This window comes from Xyrauchen texanus, chromosome 17 (genome assembly GCF_025860055.1).
Source record: "Xyrauchen texanus isolate HMW12.3.18 chromosome 17, RBS_HiC_50CHRs, whole genome shotgun sequence".
Lineage (NCBI taxonomy): Eukaryota > Metazoa > Chordata > Actinopteri > Cypriniformes > Catostomidae > Xyrauchen > Xyrauchen texanus.
Window position 1 is genome coordinate 42,864,357 of NC_068292.1, and position 26,345 is coordinate 42,890,701.

Here is a 26,345-nt window from a genome sequence, read left to right on the forward strand (position 1 = left end):
GTGCCGGAGAGGTTTACGTTTTACGGACATTTTGATGATATGCCGGTCAAATATATCGCCTCTTAATTAGTCAAGTTGAGGAAAACTGGAGGCAGTCTATGTAACTTAAAAAATGACATAATCAGGCCATATAGAATGCAACATATTATTATTAGCTTAACTTTCAAATAGACGAAAAAAAAAACATGACCGTCCGATTGGCGTCAATCAACGCCAATTGTTTTTTACTGTGGTTTCACACACATTCACTTTTTGAAACATTGAGGCACGGATGTACCTAATACAAATAAATAAAACATCTCCAGTTAACTAGCAGATCATTCATTTAGTCCGTTATTAAATAAGAGATCTAGCGCTAAAATCTGTTGTTTTTGAAATCAAGCTGAGCGCTCGTGTCCGCTGCTATCAGTTGCATGGACGACGCGCTGCGCGAGTTGCGCAATCTTCACTAGGGCCAGCGTTTCAATCTATCGCCGTTCGGAGACTCTCTATTAATTCGGTGAAATCACAAAATAAAATGCACACAAACGTGTCCCTGCTTGATATAGACTGTAACCATGCACTGATGAACATAGGCTATTCAGTTTTGATGATAGAGAAAAAAACTGCACGAATCGCGCGGATTAGAAGCACTGATCTATCTATAATGAGATGTTCCTGATTCACCATCGTCTGGCCTCTGAAAAAAGCTTTTAAAGCTAGTCTGCCTGGGCCTGGCCATATTTGAAACGTCTCACTCAATCGTTCGTTGTTTAGGTCTATATTGCAGCCGTTTTAGGCGTGCGCTTTATTTGAAATGCAGCATGCGATGTTGTTTCATAACTTTCAAACGATAAAGCCTGTTCCTTTATAACATAGCAAGAGATCGGTGTATTTTTGCTTTATACATTTTAGGCTTATTCTCAAATTCAGATTGTGTTAGGGGGACGGGACTATTAGGCAATTTTAATCGGACAATTTGACCTGAGAGATTTAATTTTGTCGGACATTTAATTTTTTTACCGGCCAATGTCCGGTAATTACCGGACAACGGAAACCCTGAGTGGGGCTATTGTTGAAACCTCACGAAATAAGATGAAGAGTGTGCAAAGGATGTTACTCAACCCCTAATTTGGCACGTTAAAAAAAAAAAAAAAAAACTGTGATTGAAATTCAATGCAGCATAATGTGGCACAGTGGGACAAATTGAGATCAACTGGGAAAAGCTGGACACTTTGACCATAAAGTGTTGAAAGCATGTAATCATGGCATCCTGTTCTCAATAGGTCCAACATCATTTTGACCTTACCCATCCACCTGTGGCATTACCTCAAAATGAGAACCAAGAGGGGTCTTCCCCTCTGCGGTGGCCCTACTTGCTTTGATGACGGGAAACATCTGGTATTATTAAACATCTGTAACCATGCCATAGGCCTATTTAGCTTTTAACCTAGCACATTAACAAGCACATTGGTTTGGTCTCTTCAGGGTCACTGGCCACTTAGCTCTCAAAGGCATAGTAGTATCTTTGATGGCAGAAAGTCATTGCATTTTATTCTGGCCAACGAATGCCCGCTGGACAAGGAAAGACAATTTGACTGCCATGTAGAGGCCAAACAGAGATTGATTCATTTATCTGAAAAAGATGAAGGCAGACTGGACCAGTATGGAAAAAGCCATATTCAAACAATGACACGACAGTCTCTGAGAACGGATGTACAGAAAACAAGGACTTGAATACAATGTATTGTATAGTGGCTTTAGAATACAATGTATTGTTTACTACCATATTATTGATCATAAGTCAATCATTGGCACACAGTTCACAGCAATCCATTTCACAAGTCAATTTGTCAATCATTTGGAGATTTATTATGAGGGCTTGTTTAAGGGCCTGTCAATTTACACCTGCATCAGACGTCTCGGGTGTGTTGCGTAATAAACTTAAAATGTTTAGGTCACTGTGTCAAGTTAAATACAGTTTACTACTCAATCTTTAAACACATCTTGAGATCCCTGAGATCGCATTTGCACTCCGAGTGTTTTGAACGCAAGAATGTAACGCATGTTTGTGTTGTTCTACTGAAGGGTTTTCTTCACTGTATAAACTGTGCGTTGCTCACACAGCTGAAATTTCACTTAATGCCCTCTGGAGTAAACAGGTGATACTACAAGCTTGCATTTCTCAGGAATCTTCCTTATTATGGTCCGTGGGCATGCGATTGTGTAAATTGTTTTTCCGCACTGAATTAACGCGTTAAATCGACAACCCTAATTACAATATTAACAATTAAATGTAAACATTTAATTTTGGTGGTGGCGTAGTGGGCTAAAGCACTGAACTGGTAAGCAGATGGTTGTCGGTTCGATCCCCACAGCCACCACCATTGTGTCCTTGAGCAAGGCACTTAACTCCAGGTTGCTCCGGGGGGGATTGTCCCTGTAATAAGTGCACTGTAAGTCACTTTGGATAAAAGCGTCTGCCAAATGCATAAATGTAAATGTCAACAGTTGATCTTTAGTGATAGTTTGTAATACATTTCTAATATGGCTTAATGATTGTGACCTGCTCTGTAACACCTGAAAACAAGCCACCGCACATTTGGAGAAAATACAACACTGCCGCATTTTCACTTTGAGGGATTCAGCGCATTAATTTACTTAATTAAATCTTATTCTTTATTTAAGTTTGATTATCACATTAGGTCATATCACGATTCCGGTCTTTCCACCCCCAAATTTAAGACCTCTTTAAATAAAAAGAAAGACTTTTGATGCATTAAGATATTTAAATTGAGGAAAACTGAATTTAAAACTTTTTAAGACTTTTTAAGGATCCGTGGGAACCCTGGGACATGTGGCGCAAAATTCGTCATCAGCAGAAAGCTCGAGCACTGAACGCGTGCAGCCCGATTTTTCTAACCGAGTATCTTTGAACGCGGATAACCTGTTTATGTGGTTAGCTCGTCAAATGAAGTAATTTTACAGGCTTGCATTTGACTGTACATAGATGCTGAACTTTCACGTCAAAATGAAAGTATATTTTGGGCTTTACAGGCTCTGTAAGGTTAGGATTAGGGTGGGGGCGGTGTTAGGGCATCTGCTGCCTGTCAGGAACAAACCCAGGCAACCTTGTATAATGGGCAAAACTTCACTAATGTTTTTCCCCACTTTCTGAGGCTAAAATGACCATCTATACATTTTTAGTAGGTACATGCTCGACTTAACTGCACATCCTAACACAGAAACTGATTGTGTGGAGCAGCGCATGCTTATTAATTACATGCAACAATTTTCCTGGGCATAATAAACAAGCAAGCGGATTTACTTGTACTGTGCGGGATCCAGGCAAGCTGTTGTATCTATGCGCAACACCTGTAAATGCGCAACTATTGTCATCTGAACCACTGACAAAACGAAACCGCATGAGACTCAGCGTGTGCATGCTGCCAGGCATACTTGCAGAGACTAAACGGCAGCCAGAGAAAGTTATAATTTTGAGATTTTCAACTTCAGCAAATTAAACTTCAGCATGTTTTATATCTGTATGTATTGTGTCTAATAATGCATTGGCAAAGCACACTTAAGTTTCTCTTGCCAACAACGTTTATGATCTCATTTGATCATATTCTCTGCAAAATGCCAGAAGCTTTTGTCAAACTTGTAATTACATTTCCAGTGATTTTATGGCATGTATAAATACAGGCTACTTCTATCAAAGATTATACCATTGTCTGTTCTAATTCTCGATTCTGATTGGCTGGAATGCGTGCAGTTCTAACTGTTGAATGCACAGGTAGTTGCGGTCAGTTTTAATCACAGATGGATATTAATGCGCTGTTTGTAACCATAGGAACATAATACAGAGCAAGCAGAGTAAACTATAGCAATTTAAAACATTTCCTTACCACTTTAAACCAAGTGTGCCGCACAAGCCCTCAAAAGTGAAGCCAAAACGTCTCGATCGCCCCCCGGTGACTGGTCCTAGTATAGGTCATAAACCCCGCCTCCCCATGTTATTCAACAGGACGTGAGACCAACTAAACAATTCAATTACACTTCACATATCTTTTTTCCAAAGATAGTTTCTGTCATTTACTGTCGTTTCTATCACGTTGATGTCATTTCAAGTGTTTGTTTTCAAAATAAGTTTGTTTTTAGTTATTTGATGCTATAAAAACGCTGCTGTGACATCATGATTGACAGCTGTGATTGACAGGTTCTCTGAGCGAAGTTTTTTCGGGATCTTCGGAGGACTGAGGAGATTGGAGCTTTAAATTTAATATCTACATTTCTATAATTAATTATTTCACACCGTCATAAGTCAAAAGTCAAAAGTGCAGGGGCGTGTGCTTGTGATTGATTCAGCGAGAGTGAGGGCGGGGCCTTGATTTCGCGGCTTTACTTCCTGCTCACTACTGCGCAGGTCTGGTCCCGAAATCGCAACTGCGCAGACTCAAGTCCCAATATGGCGCTGACATCTCGGGACACTGGCGGCTTCAGTTCTCACCAATGGAAAAGAGCGAAGGGGCGTCGTCCATCTTTTTTTACAGTCTATGCTTTAAACAGCAAAGATAATATAATGGAATTCAGCTTGTTTTGCACAGAGGGTGAGAAAAGTAAATCAGGACCTATTAGATGTGTTATTCACTGTCCGGCAAGGCAATGCAAGACTATTTAAACTGTAATGTGTTGTGTACATTATGTTGAAGTGCTGCCTATAGCCACAAGAGAATGCTGAATGCGCTAAATGTGGGTACATTTTTTGTTTGGCCGGTGAATTTCACGGCATCACAGGCCAATCTGGCGGGTGGTTCTTGCTTTCTATCGGTTTATGTCAGCTTGTAAAATACATTTAAACACATTCTAGTTTTGTCCTCAAGGGGGCTCTGTAGGCCTACAGTACAGTTACTAACAGGTGTTTAAGACTCTTATTAGCTCGTAGTCCCGCTGCTCATCAATCGTCTCAAATGCTGTGTGTCCACTGGAGAGTGGTGAGTGAAGGTAGATTAAGTGCTTTTAATCCAGACTTCAAATGATGATTACACGCATTCTTTGAGGCAATTTAGTAGCTGGGTAAGCAAACGTTTAATAACTCACTGTTTATATACCTTGGGCATTTGAAAATGAAGATGGCATTTTTTCAACTGTAATCACGCATATTTAAGATGACATCATTGCTTGTATACTGAAAGCTATTAGTAGTAAATACACACTGGCTTTGTATATTACAAGCTCACCCTGAAGCTGCAGTTCTCTTCCGTTGTGAACGGATTTCTTCTGCACCAGTGGGCATTTACTATTAGCAGGACATCTCGATGCAAAATAAAAGCAATGTGCAGGAGCGTTCATGCCATCTGGCTGAAGGGAAGACCTCTCTAGGATTTAAAGTGGATGTGCAAGTATGTTTTAATTAACAACACATACAAATTATATGGTAATGTTTGCACTATAATAAAAACTTTTTTTTCAACTACCGAACTAAACCGAATGTCGACTATCCATACACATACTAGTTAGGACACGTGTGACTGTGGCTGCCTGTAGCCTCCTCTATGTTTCTGTTTGATTTCAGAGTACTCCATTTAAAAAATAAAGTAAGGCTGGACATAATGCATCAATTCTTTGACTACAAACTGTTCTGTTCTCTAGTTTGTGTGTAGCTGTGTTGCGTTATCACTATCGCGGTCATTAAATGAGTTTTCGCTTGAACATCCCATGTCTCGAGGGGGCTGAGTGAACTGTTGGTCTTGTGTAGTCTCATGAATGCGCACAGGAGATCAACGGTGGGGCAACAGTTTCACAAAATAAAATAATACATTTCTGTTTTGTTCCACACCAAACCCTATCATTTGCATTCACAATAATCATGTATAAATAATTATACTTTTGAAGCTTGAAAAGGTGGTCTCCACAAATCATTGTATGACATCTGTGAGCACAATATTTTTTCACAATTCCTCCCTTTGTGGTAAGAAAAAGAGAGAAAGTCATATAGTCTTATAACAACACAGGGGTGAGTAAACCATGACTGAATTAAATTTTTTGGGTGAACTATCCCTTTAAGGGAATATTCTTCACAAAGACCCCTCAGATGGGGGTATTCCAGAGGATAGAGCTGACAAGAAAACAGAAATTACAGCACCTTAGTCACCACAGAAGAACACCACGTTTTTGTTCAAGTACACAACCAAACACAAGCTGCATTTTAATGGGAGGGAATTCTTCAGGGAATACAATAAAGAATGGTAAATTACAGTGTTGCTAGTCCTGCCAGTAATGAACTTCGGGCCGTCAGGTCAGTGTGGCAATGAGAGGTCACTAACCTCTTCCCGGACAAAGCCTCTTGACCTAATTCTAACTACCTTCATCTGGTATCTTGTATTACATTAGAGGCAACCCACCTCCTATTATTTCTGACATTTCTGCTTCTTCTCAAACACAAAATGACTCATAACTTGAAAACCACAGAATTTAGCCACGGTTTTTAAAATGCCCATGATGAGGTGCAATGAGATAATTGCTTTGACTTAAACCCCCCTAAAACAAAATGAGCACCAAGCACTAGTGCGCAAAAAAAATAAAATAATCAAAAAGCTTTTAAGACTTTAAAATGCATGAATGTTGCATGAAATTTCCATTAATTTTCTTCAAGCCTGGACAACACAACTTTAAAGGAATATTCCATGTTCAGTACAAGCTAAATCGACAGCATTTGTGGCACAATGTTGATACCACAAAGAATAATTTCAACTACTTGTCCCTGTTTTCTTTAAAAAGAAAACGAAAATGAAAGATAATTGAGGTTACAAACTTGCACTTGGGGCCAACTTTTGGAGGGTTTAAAAAGGCAGAAATGTGAAGCTTGTAATTTTATAAAAGCACTTACATTAACTCATTTTTGTTGAGTAAATTGTAATTTTTACAGTAATTTTAGGGTTTAACTTTACAGCCTTGCATCGAAATGGCAACAAAGTTGTAAAGTTGTATTGTAACTTTACACATAAAATGTTAGTTTTAGATGATATTTTGAATGCAAAAAAAATAAATCTGCATGCGCAAGAAATTTAGCAAAATTGTATTTTTTTTTGCACGTGCAAAATGTTATTGAGCGCTCACGTGATATTTTGAGCGCACAAAAAACAATTATGCACGTTTAAGATGATATTGTGCAAACAGAAAATGTTCTGCACGCGCAAGATGCATCTTTTGAGCCCACAAACAAAATCTGCACTTTTAAGATGATATTGTGCGAACAAAAAATTATCTGCACGCGCAAGATCATCTTTTGAGCGCACAAAGTTATTTTACACGCGCAAGATGATATTTTGAGCGCACAAACAAAATCTGTACGCGCAAGATGATATTGTGCGAACAAAAAATGTTATGCACGCGCAAGATCATCTTTTGAGCGCACACAGTTATTTGACACGCGCAAGATGATATTTTGAGGGCACAAAAGTTATTTTGCACGCGCTTGAACTCAGTTTTGTAAAGCAATGTATCTTCTTGCAAAGATAAATTCATTTTGAGCAAACAAAAATTCATATTGCGCTTGAATAAAGCAGAATTGTGGCACAAGTATAACGTCATACAAATATACCTGCCAAAACAGCACAGGCACATGTACAACCCGGTAATCTCTCAAGAAAGAAGCTTAACTAATCAAAGTTCATGTTGAGTGCCTCGCAATGACGTTGCAAACAGCCAGATGTGCGTGAGAAACACAACAGCATACACACCTGTAGTTCCGATTTCCATTCATGAGGTCTCTGTCCGGTTCCGTCCCCGGCTCGCAGTAGACGAACTGCAATAGACTCTTAATGGACTCGGGGCTGGAAAAGATGCCCCGAACCGACAGAGTGTATAATCTCTGGTTGTTGGTTCAAATCCCACCGAAAGCTCGTATACCTAAAGAGGCCGTTCGAGACTCCCGTGTGTGAATTCAACTATCCCGTCCGGATTTCAGGTTCGGTTGACAGACCGACGTGACGGCGAGCTAGCAATCCAGCTAAAGCGAGAAGTGAACATTGAGGTGTTATGTCGTTATAACGTGTGAAAGTTCACTTATGTCGCCTCCAAAGAGCGCTAACCTGCTACTGCTAGTGGCCAGGCTAATCAGCTAAGCTACATTCCCATCTGACAGGGGAAAAATTCATAAAAAACTACGTTTTCTCTTCACTTGAAGTCCCCGACCACCCGTTAAATCCGTCCTCGAAGCTGGTGACATTTACATATCGCTTGTTTCACTTCGTTTATTCCCCGTTATGAGGTAAATAAGTTGGTGTTGAACTCTCTCTCCCTCAAGGTTTTTCTGTCTGTCAGAACCTCTGCGAGACACGCTCGAGCTATATATGGAGCGTCTGATCCTCCGCGAGCTCGACGTACGGACCTGCTGACAGTGCCGAGCGCTGATTGGTTGGGAGGGAAAACGCAAAGCAGAGGAGGAGGGGCGTTGGTTGAGACAGCTTCTGCGAGTCATTCGTCAACATCAACATCATCATCATCTTCATATACTTGTTGTTATAGCAATTTTTGTTATCTGACTGTAGCTAATTGCATTTTCACTGGTTTTAAAATTATCTGTTATTCACTCATTTAATTAATTGCATTGCTGAAATGTGAAAATGCATTTTGAATAAGAGTGAATGTACTGGTGAAAACGCAATCACAGATATCAAGAATTATGTTTTATTTTTAGTAAATACAATTAAAATGTGTATATCATGAATGCATATTTCAGCATGTTATGATATTTTTATATCAATAATTAATGTTTTTACTAGTGCCACAATAATTACTAACATCAAACAATAGCACTTTTACTAGTAATTCCATTCCTGATAAATAATGTTTTTTTTACCAGTGCAACTACTAGGAGCAGTACTTTCATATAATCTAATCCCCATCCATCCATCCATATTTTGTTTTATCTATCTATCTATCTATCTATCTATCTATCTATCCATCCATATTTAGTTATATTTATCCATCCATCCATCTATCTATCTATCTATTCATCCATCCATATTTTGTTTTATCTATCTATCTATTCATCCATCAATATTTTGTTTTATCTATCTATCCATCCATATTTAGTTATATTTATCCATCCATCCATCTATCTATTCATCCATCAATATTTTGTTTTATCTATCTATCTATTCATCCATCCATCCATCCATATTTTGTTTTATCTATCTATCTATCTATCTATCTATCCATCCATATTTAGTTATATTTATCCATCCATCCATCTATCTATTCATCCATCAATATTTTGTTTTATCTATCTATCTATTCATCCATCCATCCATCCATATTTTGTTTTATCTATCTATCTATCTATCCATCCATATTTAGTTATATTTATCCATCCATCCATCTATCTATTCATCCATCAATATTTTGTTTTATCTATCTATTCATCCATCCATCTATCCATCCATATATATTTCTATCTATCTATCCATCCATCCACATTTTGTTTCATTTAGCAATCTGTCTATCAATCCATCCATCCATATATTGTTTTATCCATCTATCTATCCATCCATCCATCCATCTGTAACGAACCCCGCTCCTCTAGTTCGCTCCGCTTCCTCGAGCTCACACGCTCGCTCACAATCACCAGAGTATTAGTTTCACCCGCACTCGTCCCAATCACTAGGTTATTCGTTTCACCTGCACCGCTCGTTTTTTTCCCCTATATATATCACAACCCTTTCGTTTCACTCTTGTTGGTTATTGTTTAGTTTACCCCTTCGCTTTGCCAGCTCTAGTCTTCCCCCTAGCTCCCCTGTCTATTCAACTAGCTTGTCTTATTCTACTTACCGGTTATACTGATTCTGATTTCCCCGGCTTCGACCTTACGCTTTCCTCGACCACTCTTCTGTAGATTCGCCCCTTTGCCATATCCTGATTCCCCGGCTTCGACCTATCGCTCCCCATTACTACTCTTCTCTGGATTTCCTTTTGTACTTTTGCCTGCTCTTTAATAAAAGCAGTTTTCTTTTACATTGTGACTGTCTCTTCTTGTGCGGGTTACACCATCATCCATCTATTGTTTTATCTATCCATCCATATATATTTCTATCTATCTATCCATCCATATTTTGTTTCATCTATCTATCTAATTTATCCATCCATCCATCCATATTTTGTTTTATCTATTCATCTATTCATATTTTGTTTCATCTATCTATCTATCTATCTATCTATCTATCTATCTATCTATCTATCTATCTATCCATCCATATTTTGTTCAGTCATCAATCCATCTATATTTTGTTCAGTCATCAATCCATCTATATTTTGTTCAGTCATCAATCCATCTATATTTTGTTCAGTCATCAATCCATCTATATTTTGTTCAGTCATCAATCCATCTATATTTTGTTCAGTCATCAATCCATCTATATTTTGTTCAGTCATCAATCCATCTATATTTTGTTCAGTCATCAATCCATCTATCTCAAAGAATTTTCTTGAATTTAAAAATCTTAAAAAACGAACACCAATTATGGCATTGACCCATTTAGCAAATCCATTCATTGCAGTGGGGGAAAATATTCCATGTTATTTTATCGTTGGTGAGCCACAAGGTATCTAAGAATCAAAACAATAGCAGTTGTTGAGAACAGTGGTATGCATACTTTAACAGCATTAGATGAATTGCATGGATTCATCTAATGATTGTGTAAGTATGTTGTTTACTGTAATTGGTATATGTCTCGTCACTGTCATGACTGCTATGTTGCTCGGAACTGCACACAAGAATTTCACCTACTGTTGCACTTGTGTACATGGTAGTGTGACAATAAAGTGATTTGGATTACAAACCCAGGATTCAGTCACTGATGGTGGGCAAAAGATACTTTGAAAATGTGACTGCAATTAAATGCGATTTCATAATGAAAATGCTGCTGCATTTTTAAATGACCAGACAATCACCCATCCCTGAACAAAGTATTTAATAAAAAACAACTTTTATTTTCTTTAAAAAATAACCGTTCCGAACAAAGTCCTCTCACCGTTATATACAGAGCCCAAACGTCCTGCTCATGTGTTCATTTATTGAATCTATTGGGAAGTGCTATAACAAGGACAGTTCTTTATCAGTGGTGTAATATTGCTTCAACAGTGAGGTCGGGTTAAGTTCACTCTCCAATTACGCCACATTGCACCTCTATGTTCCTCACCCCTGTGGTGCCTTGTGGTTTTTGAGAGTCATGTACTGCATCAGAATATTTAGTCTAAAGACCAGATCAATAAACGGTTGGGAACCCATAAAATCACCTACTATATAAAGGCATGTCTTTGTATACATTTCATAAACATAAGTCAAAATAAAACATGGTAAACTTTTACATCTTAAAATCCCTTTGAATTTCAACCAAACATTTTCAGGCGCTTTGAGGCCGAGTTGAGGCATTTTATGACAATGCCGCCTTGTGGAGAACCTTTGCAACCTTTGAACGTTGTAATAAATCCACAAAAGGTTTCATTAAAGGAATAGTTCACGCATTAAGAACCTTCTATCATTATTTATTCACTCTTATGTTGTTCAAAACCTGTATGTAAAACAAAACAAAGGCATAGACCATACAGGCTTCAGAACAACATGAGGGTGAGTAAATAAGACAAACTATTCCTTTAAACCAAATGGGAATGTATGGCATCAAATGAATAAGGGCACGGTCTTCACGTGCTTACTGAGAGTCTACAGTCACAACAAGTTCAGTTTAAACATGCAATTCATACATCCACCATATGACATGATTACATGGCATAATGTGCCCCTAACGTGTGTAAAAGGCGTTTTCCTGCATGCCCAACATGCTCACTGCATCAACGGACATCAGGCGAGGGGTTAAAGGTGCTTGTGAGGTGGGCAGGGAATGTGGCAGTGTTCCTGACGGCACCTTTCAAAACAATGCAGGACTACGCAAGGGTGGGAGTGATGTGGGTTGTTGACGGTCCAATAGGAAAGCAAAGCTTTCACAAGCCAGTGTGTGGGAAGGTTGTGGGTAGCTATATACAAAAAGACATCCTGCATTGTTCGATTTCTTGGTAGATACAAATGGGCAGCGTAACGTGTGCGTCTCAACCTCCTATAGCAGTTTGAATGTGCCGTACGGGTTTCTCCATCAGCTGCTCTCATTGACCATGTATTGCTTTGTTTACAGCTGTAAACAAAGCAATGGAAGAAAGACAGTCATTTGCGTTTGGAACGACATGGGGGAGGAGGCTGTAAAAGATGACAACATTTTCTTTTCTGGGTGAAATATTCCTTTAGATCGTTTCAGCCTCCTCCCCCATGTCGTTCCAAACGCAAATGAAAATGTCTTTCTTCCATGAAGCGTAAAGAGAGGAGTAAGGCAGGTGGTCGGCGCTTAGCAAGCATGTAAACAAAAGTGTATGGCGAATTTTTATTACCAAACTTCAAAAATGCTCCATAAAAGTATCATAAAGGTAGTCCATATAAATTGTTCGCTATTTTCCAAGTTTTCTGAAGCCATACGATAGCTTGCATAGCGAAATGTAAGTTGTTATTTACTAATATTCCCATCCGTCGTAGCGCTGAAATCTATTTTGCATAGCAAATTTAAAGGAATGTTTTGGGTTCAATAAAAGTTAAGCTCAATCGACAGCATTTGTGGCATAATGTTGATTACCATAAAATTGATTTGGACTCATCCCTCCAATTCTTAAAAAAGAAGCAAAATGGAAGTCACTTATAATGGAAGTCAATGGGGACAATGTTTGGAGGGTTTAAAAAGGCAGAAATGTGAAGATTATAATTTTATCTGAATTATTCTGTTAAAACTGTCTTGTGGCTATACTTTTGAAATAATGAATATTTTAATATTAACTAGTATTTTAATATGGGGTTGCCCCATTAACGTCCATTATATGTGCCTCACTGTAACTCAGATTTTTTTTTAATTTTTTTTTTTTTTTTAAGGATGGAAAAATCTAAATACATTTTGTGGTAATCAACATTATGCCACAAATGCTGATGATTGATCTTAACTTGAATTGAACCTGCAATATTCCTCTAAGCTCAAATCGACAGAATTTGTGGAAAAAATGCAGTTACAGTGAAGTGAATGGGGCCAGTCGATAAACTCTAGTTCTTTATCAGTGGCGTAATAATACTCTCCAATTACGCCACATTGCACCTCTACATTACATTCAACATTAATGAACACACAGTTTCAAAAGTATAGCAACAAGATGGGATTTACCACAATTACAACGTTTACCAGACTACAGGGTTTGCCAGCGTTATGTCATCATGACAACAAAGTTGTAATATCAAGCCAAAGCCGAACTCCTTGTCTTTCCAGCCAACCCTGCTGCTGAACACAACATCACCGTGCAGCTGGGTTCAACTACAGTAACGCCTTCCAAAACGGTCAGAAATCCAGGGGTAACCATTGATTACAAACTAAATTTCACAGACCACATCTCATGTAGATTTACACTCTACAATATCAGGAAGATAAGACCCTTCCTACTCTGAACATGCCACACAACTGCTTGTTCAGTCACTTGTCATAACTAGACTGGACTACTGTAATGCTCTCATTGCAGGCCTTCATGCATGTGCAATTAGACCTCTGCAAATGATCCAGAATGCAACAGCACGTCTGATCTTTAATGAACCAAAGAGAGCAAATGTTACACCACTCCTTGTCTCTCTCCACTGGCTGCCGGTTGATGCACGTATCAAATTCAAGGCTCTGATGTTGGCATAACAGAACAGTCACTGGGTCTGCTCCAACATACCTAAAATAATTTCTGTAGAGCTACACGCCCATTTAGGAACGTCGCCTTGTTGTACCAACACAAAGAGGCACCAAAATACTTTCTTGGACTTTCAGCTTTATCATACCACGTTGGTGGAATGACCTTCCCAACTCCATCCATGAAGCAGACGCACTCCCTGTCTTCAAAATACAACTTAACACAACTTCTCCATGAGCACTTAACTGGTCACTAACAAAAAATAAATAAATACAATTTGAATACTATTCTGATGCTAGTGAAACTTTGTAATATAGCACTTTTGCACCACTGTCTCCTTTAGATGATTCGCTGATGTTTTCCTCTATTATAAGTCGCTTTGGATAAAAGCGTCTGCCACATGAATAAATGTAAATGTAATATTGGATATAACTTGGCACAGATAAGGCGATTATGTGATTTTATCACACTCAAATAATGTTAACATGTGTAATGTTTACATATCGTGGCAACACTTTTGATAGTGTGAGCAATTTATTGGTTATGGACTGTCCCCATTCACTTCCATTGTATCTGCAACCACACTTTTTTTATTAAATTTTTTCTCTTTCTTTTGTTAATAAACAATTGACAAATGGCTTTTGCCATGAGTGATGCCAAACTTGGTGCGATGCATCCAAGGCACCATTTTTAACGAGATTTTGTTCTTCAAACAAAGCTATCCTATGGCTTCCGAACTTGGAATATTGCAACTTTTATATGATGCATATCCTTTTTGGAGCTTGGCAGTTTAAAACAGCCTCCACTTTTGTTGTGTTTATAAATCTCATTTTGTCCATCCATCCATCCATCCATCCATCCATCTTCAACCGCTTATCCGAAGTCGGGTCGCGGGGGCAGCTGCTCCAGCATGGGGCCCCAAACTTACCTATCCCGAGCCACATTAACCAGCTCTGACTGGGGGACCCCGAGGCGTTCCCAGGCCAGTGTGGAGATGTAATCTCTCCACCTAATCCTGGGTCTTCCCCGAGGCCTCCTCCCAGCTGGACGTGCCTGAAACACCTCCCTAGGGAGCCGGCCAGGGGGCATTATTACCAGATGCCCAAACCACCTCAACTGACTCCTTTCGACGCAAAGGAGCAGCGGCTCTACTCCGAGCTCCTCACGGATGACTGAGCTCCTCACCCTATCTCTAAGGGAGAAGCCCGCCACCCTTCTGAGGAAGCCCATTTCGGCCGCTTGTACTCGACCTAGTTCTTTCAGTCATGACCCAACCTTCATGACCATAGGTGAGGGTAGGAACAAAACTTGACCGGTAGATCGAGAGCTTTGCCTTCCGGCTCAGCTCTCTTTTAGTGACAACGGTGCGATAGAGCGAGTGCAATACCGCCACCGCTGCCCCGATTCTCCGGCCAACCTCCCGCTCCATTGTCCCCTCACTCGTGAACAAGACCCCGAGGTACTTGAACTCCTTCACTTGGGGCAATACCTCCTTCCCTACCTGGAGTACGCACTCCATCGGTTTCCTGCTGAGAACCATGGCCTCAGATTTAGAGGTGCTAATCCTCATTTTGTGCTTCACAAAATACACGTTAACACTATCCGTAAGTATTAATTACATACATTAGTTAACATGACCTAACAATGAACAATACTTTTTCAGCACTTATTAATATTAGTTAATGTTAATTTCAACATTTACTTCTATTTTTAATTTTTGTATTCATGCATTATGAACTAATATGAACTAACAATGAACAATTGAATTGATTAACATAAACCAAGATTAATGAATACAATTTAAAAATATTGTCCAAAATACCTAAAGCATTAACTCTTTCTCTTTCCTGGCGTTTGTCCTGCGTAGATGCAGGGACCACTTCGTGATAACTCCAGCAGCTGAGGGACTCTCACTCACACACATACGGGGCAATTTAGAGTCTCCAATTCACTTAACCGGCATGTTTTTGGACTTGTGGGGGAAACCGGAGCACCCGGAGGAAACCCACGCAAACACGTGGAGAACAAGCAAACTCCTCACAGAAAGGCCCTAGCTGTGCCGGGACTCAAACCCAAGACCATCTCGCTTTGAGGCAACAGTGCTAACCACTGAGCCTAAAGTGTTACCCTAATTAAGTAAATAATATGGGGTCGAAACCACACAAGGATGAGTAAATGATGACAACATTTTCATTTTCAAGTGCCAGGAAGATTAATGAGCACTGGAAGTGTATTTAATGATTAAACAGCCAAGATCTCCCAGTTCCAGAAGAGCATATAGGATTCAAGTGCAAAAATATGCACATCTTAAAGACAACGGCCCTTTTATGCGGTTGGCATTGCATTTGGCTGGTGCATAATGCTGGTTTCGGTGTAATGCTGATGCACTCCGTGGTCCATTTATCGCAATGCTAATTCAGCCACTCTTTAACTAATGAGGCGAGTCTGAATACGATTGGCTACCCCCGTGACACTACCGGAGAGACACCTGCAACTGTGGTATGCTACAGTCGATCGCCGAATGAGCATAATTTGTGCATCTGGTGGCGTACGGCTTCAAAAACAATACATAAATGCTGGTCACTTGGTGTCTTTAAACTAATGTACCATATCAAAAAAATAAAAAATCTCAACAACAATAAAAATAATGCAAAACGCAAATAGTAAAACAATTCCTCCATTCGGGGCTTCTGCATCAAGTGCCCGAACTCTGGTTAAAGGGACAGTTCATCAAAAAAAGAAAATTCTGCCATTATTTACTCACCTGTATGTCGTTCCAAACCTGTATGACTTTCTTTGTCGTGGAACACAAAAGCAAATCTTAGGCAGAATATTAGCCACCATTCAGAAAGACAGTCATGAGTTGTTGGAATGACATGAGGGTGAATCAACGGTGACAGAATTCTCATTTTTAGGTGAACTGTCCCTTTAAGAGGCAGCTTTGTGGTGGCATACAAAACAACAGCTTCATCTGCAAAACTTTCCTCCATATTGCATTCATACGTACATGTAGGAGTGTGAAGGTAGTACACAAAAATACAGAATTAAATAACAAAAAAAAGAGCATAGTTCAGCCAGGTTAAACAAAACATAGTGTGTGATTTCTTATTCAGTTCTGTTCAGGTGAACTGTTAGCACCCAGTGTACTGGCTCGAGGTGGTGTGTGTCTGCCCACCGGCATGGCGAAGGGTCGCAAAGAAACTGATTTAGGCAAAGTACATGGTCCTCAGGGTGTCGTGATGAATCTGCACGGCTTTAGCCAGCGCTTGGGGGTCCCGAACGTTACTCTGCCCAGACACGTGGCTGCCCTCTCCGCTATGGATAAAGTAAGATCAAGATTGGTTTAAAACCTGATCTCTTTTAAGGAAATTACCATCTTGTGTTATGCTACTGTCGATGTAAGATAAAATATGTGAGCTGCCTTTCTGTCTAGTGTATACTTATCAGTTGCTTTCTAAGGGGCCGTTCACACCGAACACATTCTTGCATTCGTCTGACCTGTTTTTTTAAAGGGAGAGTTCACCCACCCCAAAAAACACTCTCATCATTTACTCACCCTCATGCCATCTCAGATGTGTATGACTTTCTTTATTCTGCAGAACACAAATGAAGATTTTTAGAAGACTATTTCAGCTCTGTAGGTCCATACAATGTAAGTGAATGGTGACCAGCACTCAGAAGCTCCAAAAAGCACATAAAGGCAGCCTAAAAGTAATCCATAAGACTCCAGTGGTTTAATCCATGTCTTCAGAAGCAATATGATAGGTGTGGGTGAGAAACAGATATTCAAGTCCTTTATTACTATAAATCTCAACTTTTGACCAGCCCCCCTATGCACGCTCACGACAGGACAGAGTTCTTCTTTTGTTTTTTGGAGATTTGCATTCTTCGTGCATATGACTACCTACTGTACTTTTGTGCAAATTTGATTTATTTATTATTTTCCTTTCCTTTTCCTTTTCCACTTTTCGAAAGTGGGGATTTACAGTAAAATAAAGACTTAAATACTGATCTGTTTCTCAACCAAATCGATCATATCACTTTAGAAGACATGGACATAACCGTTGGAGTCCAATGGATTACTTTTATGCTGCCTTTATGTGCTTTGTGGTGCTGGTCACCATTCACTTGCATTGTATGGACCTACAGTGCGGAGATATTCCCATAAAATCTTTATTTGTGTTCTGCAGAATAAAGAAAGTCGTACACATCTAGGATGGTAAATTAGTAAATGATGAGAGAATTTTCATTTCTGGGTGAACTGTCCCTTTAAATAGTTTTTTTTAATGTAAACATATGCTCGTCTGACAATGTCTCGCTGTTTTTAGCATATTGTGCAGGACCGCTGCATTTTTTTAGATGAGTGTCAAGATAAAAAGAACAAACTCTTGAAAATGCATCTCGAGATGCCTGCTCTATTCATTGCGCGAGACGCTGAAAAACAGCAAGACATCAAAAACATCCGTTCAGCACGTTTACAATGAAAAATATTTGTCTTTCTTTCTTTTTTATTATTGCATAAATGTGTTTGGTCTGAAAGGCAGCAACTGAAATGGAAACTCATCAGTAATTTTACATTTTACATTTATGCACTTATTACAGGGACAATCCCCCCGGAGCAACCTGGAGTTAAGTGCCTTGCTCAGGGACACAATGGTGGTGGCTGTGGGGCTCGAACCAGCGACCTTCTGATTACCAGATTACCAGTTATGTGCTTAGATCACTACACCACTATGTACACATCATACACAGTGTCATACTAATAGCGCATCTGCTTAGAATACAAGCGATGGCCAAAAGTACATATTATCAGAGACAGCACAGCTAATGATTTTGAATAGCCTTCGCATTGCGAGTCAAATATGGTGACTTAAAATGCTGTCTAGGTAGATGGCTCACTAGGTCTTCCAAAACAGCTAACATGTATTCAAAGACATCACTAAAAATCTAAATTGACCCCTTTATTCTTTCTTAAGAAATGTCCTTTGATGAGTGAATAATCACACTATGGAAGTTCAATGTTTTGCAAATGCAGTTTCATGTTGTCTTTAATGAAACAAATAGATTAAACAATATAAATGCAAACGGATGCTCATGTCACTATGATGGAGCTCACACCTGTCATGTTCCTTGTCCACTAGATGGTAGCGTGCTCGGAAGGCCACAAGCCTGGCGTAGTAGGCTGGTGCAGGAATGGACACGGAGCGGGTGCAGCGCACGTAGGTGTGGCACAGCTGGTAGGTTAAAATCTGCAGCTCGTCGGCCGTAAAGCGATTGTCATCCCACAGGACGTAGTAGTGAGAGGGTCGACTGGTGCCCTGAAACGAGAACAATAGAAGATCAAAAGAAAAGTAACACCTCATCAATGACAAACAGATCTAGAGATGTGCAAAATTATACAATTTATATTCAAAAATACATTTAAAAAAATGCAATTCAACCAAAACAATTACTTGAATGAACCTCTATTATAGGGAAGGAGGTTTTGCCCCAAGTGAAGGAGTTGAAGTACCTTGGGGTCTTGTTCCCGAGTGAGGGGACAATGGAGCGGGAGGTTGGCCAGAGAATCGGGGCAGCGGGGGCGGTATTGCACTCGCTCTATCGCACTGTTGTCACGAAAAGAGAGCTGAGCCTGAAGGCAAAGCTCTCGATCTACCGGTCAATTTTTGTTCCTACCCTCACCAATGGTCATGAAGGCTGGGTCATGACCGAAAGAACTAGGTCGCGAGTACAAGCGGCTGAAATGGGCTTCCTCAGAAGGGTGGCGGGCTTCTCCCTTAGAGATAGGGTGAGGAGCTCAGTCATCCGTGAGGAGCTCGGAGTAGAGCCGCTGCTCCTTTAAGTCGAAAGGAGTCAGTTGAGGTGGTTTGGGCATCTGGTAAGGATGCCCCCTGGCCGGCTCCCTAGGGAGGTGTTTCAGGCACGTCCAGCTGGGAGGAGGCCTCGTGGAAGACCCAGGATTAGGTGGAGAGATTACATCTCCACACTGGCCTGGGAACGCCTTGGGGTCCCCCAGTCAGAGCTGGTTAATGTGGCTCGGGATAGGGAAGTTTGGGGCCTCCTGCTGGAGCAGCTGCCCCCGCGACCCGACTTCGGATAAACGGTTGAAGATGGATGGATGGATGGATGGATGGATGGATGGATGGATGGATGGAACCTCTATTATGATGATGATGCTTTCAGCTTTTGAGTTCAAAGTCATTTTGATATTTTCTTCTAGGGCTTAAAGTAAAAAATGTACCTTTAAAAACATGTTTGAAAACTTTTTTGAAATGAATGATTAAAGGAAAGTGAGTCATTCTTTTTTTTTTTTTTTACTCTTAAAATTTTATGAAACCAACTTGGACACAAAGATAACATTTCTCAAACTTGAAGCGTGTTTTAAACTAGATTTTTAAAAGGCTTCACCTCGGAACAACCTTATTTGTAAATGACCCAAATATCAAACAAACAAAACAGATATAAAAGAATGAATCTAGTCGAGCTCACTAATTGTCAGATGTTGGGACAAATAGTTGACTAGCCAGCCATCGTGACCCATCCCTAATCAAAACTACTGTAAGTTAGCATGGAGTGCGCGTGCTTACCTGAATACCTGCATGACTGCACAGGTAGAAATCAAACTCGAATGGATGCGTGATGCTGGTGTCAACCGTCGTTCCTGCTGGGATGTTCCCACTCTTCCCAATCTGCACAAAATGACAGATATCAGAATGAACCATCGCCAAAATGACTTGAGAAATGACAGCTTTAAAATGTTTTTTCGAAACTCACTCTTTCAGACTTGTCGGCACAGAAGAGGCGTGTGTGGTGGCGTTTTTGCACTACTACATATGTAATGCCTGGCTGGTAATCTTTCTCCAGTTTGATGCAAGCGTCCCTGATGGCCAACAGCTCATAGTGTAGGATCTGAACACATAGACATCACATAAGGAAACATCCAGTGAGCAGCAGTTCTGTGGGCGAAAACAGCTTGTTAATCACAGAGGTCAACTGAGAATGACAAGACTGGTCCAAGCTGATAGGAAGCTGACAGTAACCCAAATAACCACACATTACAACAGTTCTATACAGAAAAGCATTTCTGAACATACAACACATCGAACATTGAGGCAGATGGGCTATAGCAGCAGATGACCCCTCCGGGTACCATTACTGTTGGCTAAGCACAGAAGGCTTCAGTGGGCACAGGCGCACCAAAACTGGACAGTAGACGATTGGAAAAACATCGCCTGGTCTGACAAATCTGGATTTCTGCTGAGGTACACAAATGGTTGGCCCACTGCGGCCTCAGTTTTCTGTTCTTGGCTGACAGAAGTGGAACCCAACGTGGTCTTCCCGTCCACCTCAAGGTTCGACATGTTGTGCACTCGGAGATGCTATTCTGCTCACTACAATTGTACAGAGCGGTTATCTGAGTTACCATAGCTTTTCTGTCAGCTCGAACCTGTCTGGCCATTCTCTGTTGACCTCTCTCATCAGCAAGGCATTTCTGTCCACAGAACTGCCGCTCACTGGATGTTACATATATATATATATATACAAATACACACACTTTGGCAGCCAAAAGTTTGGAATAATGTACAGATGTGACTAGCATGTCTTAAGGTCAATATTAGGTAAAAAATTGCAAGAAAGAAACAACTTTTACTAGAAACTCGTCAGTCAATCATTGTTTTGAAGAATGAAGGCTATACAATACTTGAAATGCCAAAAAACTGCAGATTTCATACAAAGGTGTACACTACAGTCTTCAAAGACACAACACAACTGGCTCTAACAAGGACAGAGAGATGTTGAAGACCAGATGTGCAACTAAACAAGAGGATAAGTACATCAGAGTCTTCAGTTTGAGAAATATACGCCTCACATGTCCTCCGCTGACAGCTTCATTGAATTCTACCCGCTCAACACCAGTTTCATGTACAACAGTAAAGAGAAGAGTCAGGGGTGTCTTATAGGAAGAACTGCAAAGAAAAAGCCACTTTAGAAACAGAAAAAGTAAAAGAAAAAGTTCGAGTGGGCAAAGAAACACAGACATTGGACAACACATAATTGGAAAAGAGTGTTACGGATCTGAACCCCATTGAGCTTTTGTGGGATCAGCTAGACTGTAAGGTGTGTGAGAAGTGCCCGACAAGACAGACACATCTATGGCAAGTGCTACAGGAAGTGTGGGGTCAAAGGTCACCTGAGTATCTGGACAAACTGACCGCAAGAATAACAAGAATCTGCAAAACTGTCATTGCGGCAGGAGGATATTTTGATGCGAACACTCTGAAGTAGTTGGCCGCCAGTATATATAACCTAGCCCTATTTTAAACAACAATAAAAACCTACATATATTTAATTAGTGACTCGTGTTTTATTTGTGTGTTATAAGAAACCTGTAGGGCATTACTTGTGGTAACTGTCCTTCTGGTACCCCATCCCGGTAGAAGATGATTCGTGTGGGTTTGAAGCGAGTCGACTTGTAAAACTGGATGAGCAGTTCTCGAACCATGTACGAAAGATCTTCAATAATCTCCTGTCTGGGCCGCTGGACTCGTACCGTAGCACAGTACCTACTGGGATGAGCGTCCATACTGCCCACCACCTGTCGAAATAAAGAAAGGAATTGAAGACAGTGCCCGTCCACTTTTTCCGCCATCTTGGTTCTGGTAGCATTTTTCCCATTCTGTTTTTCATCATATGGAATTCATAAAATCCTTCATAAAAGAGTTCTAAGCCATTAACCAAACCAACCAGCTCTGAGATGAATCACAACATTAGAAACATTGATTTGGAGCAAAAAGTAAATGGTAAATGGTCTGCACTTATATAGCGCCTCTTTAACCTTAACGGTATTCAAAGTGCTTTACACTGTGACACAATCAACCATTTATACATCCATGGTGGCAGAGCTGCAATGCAAGGCGCTAGCCTGCCATTGGGAGCAACTTGGGGTTCAGTGTCTTGCCCAAGGACACTTCGGCATGTGAGTCGGGATTCGAACCACCAATCCTGCGATTAGTGGCCGACCCGCTCTACCAACTACCAACAAAAGTATTTGAATGTCGGACAAAAAGAGAAAAGTACAAGACTGTGTACTTGACGTCTTTAATGAGGGAATGAACTACAATCCCATGAAGCATTGCAAATGATATAATCAAGTTAAAAACAATGTAAAAATAGAAAAATTATTCATTTCAAGTCGTTGATTATAAGTGTAGAAACAATATATTTTTTATTTAATGCAAAATATTCAGATATGTACAAATATGCAAGTAAGTTTGAGAGTGTAGGGAGAGCGACTTGATTGCTACAGAGCTCTTTTGGCGCACTTTGGTGGATCGTTTTCCTTCAGGACCATGGAAGGTGTAGTTCTTCACTAGAAATTCATAGCCAATAATAATTAAGTAATAATCGATTACCGGTAACAACCTCTGTGCTCACAGTAGGTCTGTCTTTAATGGTTTATAAGTTATTGTTAAAAATGTATTCCCCTATGGAAAAAAAGAATGGGATTTTTACTCCGGGAACCAGACAGTTGCACTTTATAACAAATAGATAAAAAGTAACAGCACATTCAGGAATGAATAAAAACAAGGAAAAATATGAACAGCTGTTTTCCATGTACATAAAAGTGGGGGGGAAAAAACAACATGCATCAAAGGAAATATCGAAAAGCGGCTGTAGAAAGCCTGCAGTGAAGTTTCTGAGTTCTGCTGCCCCCTAGTTGCAAATAAAACCCAAAAATCTCCACAGCAAGCCAGTTGATGTCAACAGTTTACACCATGTTCACCAAAGAAACAGTCTAATCGGCACTCCCTCCACATCATCGAGTGCTCTCTAAACATTCTCAGTTTCCTTTGCCGTGACTCAGCCCTTTGTCACCATTGCTTGGCAACTGCAGAGAGAGTCCGAGCTTACAAGTGGTTGCGTGTGGCAGGGTATGAGGTGACGTCATTTCCATCCCGTCCGTGAGTCATCAGTGAGCCATTCTCCCTTTCAAAGCTCTCATCCTGTCCTGCCCACCTCCAGAACACACTCCCTTTCAATCCCTGTACTGTTCTAAAGCCAGTTAAAGGGTTAGTCCACCCAAAAATGAACATTAGCCCATCATTTACTCACCCTCAAGGCATCCTAGGTGTATATGACTTTCTTCTTTCAGCCAAACACAATAGGAGTTATATTAAAAAATATCCTGGCTCTTCCAAGCTTTATAATGGGAGTGAATGGTACCTTAGATTTTGAAGCCCAAAAAAGTGCATCCATCCATCAAAAAAGTAATCCATACGGCTCCAGGGGGTAAATAAAGGCCTTCTGAAGCGAAGCGATGCATTTTTGTACAAACAATATCCATATTTATAACTTTATAAACTATAATCACTGGCTTCCGGTAATGGCCGTCCGCAAGTTCACTGGCTTCCTCTATCCTCTCGGTACTTCTCAACGGAGCTGTATTTTAGGCGATGGGGCGGTCATTAATATAGGGGATAAGTACATAATAAAATGGGTTCTAACCTGTATTATGATCGGTAGACAGGTCATCCTTAGGGGATGAAAGTCAGCAGGAGCGCCCTATTTCAGGAGTGGTACACGGAGATGAGCAGGGTAGCAGCATTTGAGGAGATGGCGTGTAGAAGGCTAGGCAACCAGGATTTGTACATCAGGAAATAGGGCAGCTATTTAGCCTTTTTGGAAGGCTCTCGGGGAGGGGCAGCAGAGAGAGACTAGTGGTTTTGGATGTGTGTGTTGCAACCTTTTTGTTTTAGATGTTCTTTTTATGTTTCTAAGCTGTTTTATTGTCTATTTGTGTGTCTTTGTCAGTTGGCTTTTGACTACTGGGGTGCTTGTTTATGTCGGGAGGGGGGGATTAATGTTCGGGGGGAAAAGATATGATTTCATGTGGACTGATTCTGCGATTTCTGTTGTGTCTATTAGATTTGATGCATGGAATCAATACAAATTGTTAATGACAAAAAAGAATGGATGTGAATGGGGCCTTAAGTGCTAAAATGCACTTAGATTAAACTTAGGTGCACATTAAACATGTTTAAGTGAATTTTAGAGATACAGTCGCTTACTAACCTCATCTGTGTAAAGTTATATCCTAAAAAAAATTAAAAGTTATATACGGAACGATCCAAAAACATCATAAATAAATAAATAAATAAAAAACTTAAATAAATGTTAGCTTTTTTTATACACATTAGGGTGAATCCAGGCAAAGTGGGACACTTTTTTGTCACTTAATTATGATCCAAGTGCCACATAACCTGACATTAAACCTTTATAGAAAGCTTATGATGTGTCCTACCTTAGTCAAAAGCAAAAATTAAGTAAGTCTTAATACTGGGAAGAACCACCTTTGGAGACCCTCTTTTGACAAAATCACAGATTTGTTTTTTGGGAAAAAATATTCTACAGAAAAACATCATTTAAAATCAGTTCAGTTTAAGATCGGTTGACCAGTCGACAATCGTTACCTATCCATTAAATATCTCAATCTACAAAAGAAAGTCTAGAGGTAAAGATGTCATGCTCACAGCAGTAATGGAGGGCTTCTTCCCATCACCAGCCGGAGGGTGAGTCACATCGGCTCCCAGGAATATCACTGGCTGCTGGAACACTGCAGACCTGTGAACGGGTTAAAAACAAACGGTTAACGTTTACTAAGAATCCGAGAGTTCATATGCAGTTTTCAGATCACCGTGAACATATTAAGAGAAACTTAACCGAGCGTCTCACCGTTGATGCGGCACCAGGATGTTGTTGATACCGCCGAGTTTGACGTTGATTTTGAGGCAGAGGTTCGAGAGCGTCTGAGGGGACGTTTTCACCACATTCTTCACCTGCACACACTGAGTGGCCATCCCAAGAAGAGTGTCTCCAACACGCTTCACTTCAGCTGCACAAACACAACAAGCATATAACAAGTTCACAACAAACGTGTTTTCATTAGTATGAAGGAGTGTTTCCCAATGTGTGATGTCTGAATCCGAGCTCACCATAGACGGGTGTTTTTCCAGGCAGAATGACGATGATGAGCTGAAGGCCAGAGTAAGTGTTCTTCAGATGTCTGAACATGGGTTCCACGCTGTCTGCTCCCTGTGCGTACTTACAGAAACACGGCTGACCCTGGATGGGCATCCCAGCGTCCTTTGAGATCTTACGCAGCTGGTCGGTGAAGTTCCTGAGGACGAGATCGCTCACATCACCACTGAAATTCATCAACTACTTCTGATACTTTTAAGCTTTCAAATTTAAGCATCCTTACTTGAGCACCTCTTCCCGACACTGTTTCTGCGGGGCGAAGCAGGCGATGGCCCAAACTTTGATCTCGATGCCGTTATAAAACTGTTTTCCTCTCATGTCCCACACACCCTGGTTGGGAGTCGCAATGGCACGATTCTGTTGGGTGACAGAGAACAATTTAGATATGTTGCACTGGAAGTGACTGATGACATTCACAGCATCTATGAATGTAACAAACATGTTATGAATGTTATTGTTTTGTCGTCTGAGATGTGCACGAGAATTAATAATCTGCTTTTGAGCATGCAACAAACATCCTTTGGCACCTTGTAATGCCTTTGCATCATAAAGTTGCCTATAGATGGTGTTTAGTG

General features: G+C 40.3%; 2 protein-coding genes across 2 annotated transcripts in view; both read right to left on the reverse strand.

The window, feature by feature from the left end:
* Positions 1–8,266, reverse strand: part of LOC127657741 (protein argonaute-3) — a 54,548-nt gene extending 46,282 nt beyond the window's left edge. The window contains exon 1 of the mRNA XM_052146617.1: positions 7,722–8,266. Within this exon, the coding sequence (XP_052002577.1) occupies positions 7,722–7,740 (19 nt within the window). The 5' untranslated portion in view covers positions 7,741–8,266. The remainder of the gene's footprint in view (positions 1–7,721) is intronic.
* Positions 8,267–10,942: 2,676 nt separating this feature from the next.
* The window catches only part of LOC127657742 (protein argonaute-1-like), a 38,920-nt gene continuing 23,517 nt past the window's right edge, over positions 10,943–26,345 (reverse strand). Inside the window, exons 11-19 of the mRNA XM_052146618.1 lie at positions 25,994–26,127; positions 25,725–25,909; positions 25,465–25,624; positions 25,263–25,353; positions 22,133–22,327; positions 20,506–20,640; positions 20,319–20,420; positions 18,850–19,049; positions 10,943–17,046 (exon numbers count right to left, since the gene is read on the reverse strand). Coding sequence (XP_052002578.1) covers positions 16,938–17,046; positions 18,850–19,049; positions 20,319–20,420; positions 20,506–20,640; positions 22,133–22,327; positions 25,263–25,353; positions 25,465–25,624; positions 25,725–25,909; positions 25,994–26,127 — 1,311 coding nt within the window. The 3' untranslated portion in view covers positions 10,943–16,937. The remainder of the gene's footprint in view (positions 17,047–18,849; positions 19,050–20,318; positions 20,421–20,505; positions 20,641–22,132; positions 22,328–25,262; positions 25,354–25,464; positions 25,625–25,724; positions 25,910–25,993; positions 26,128–26,345) is intronic.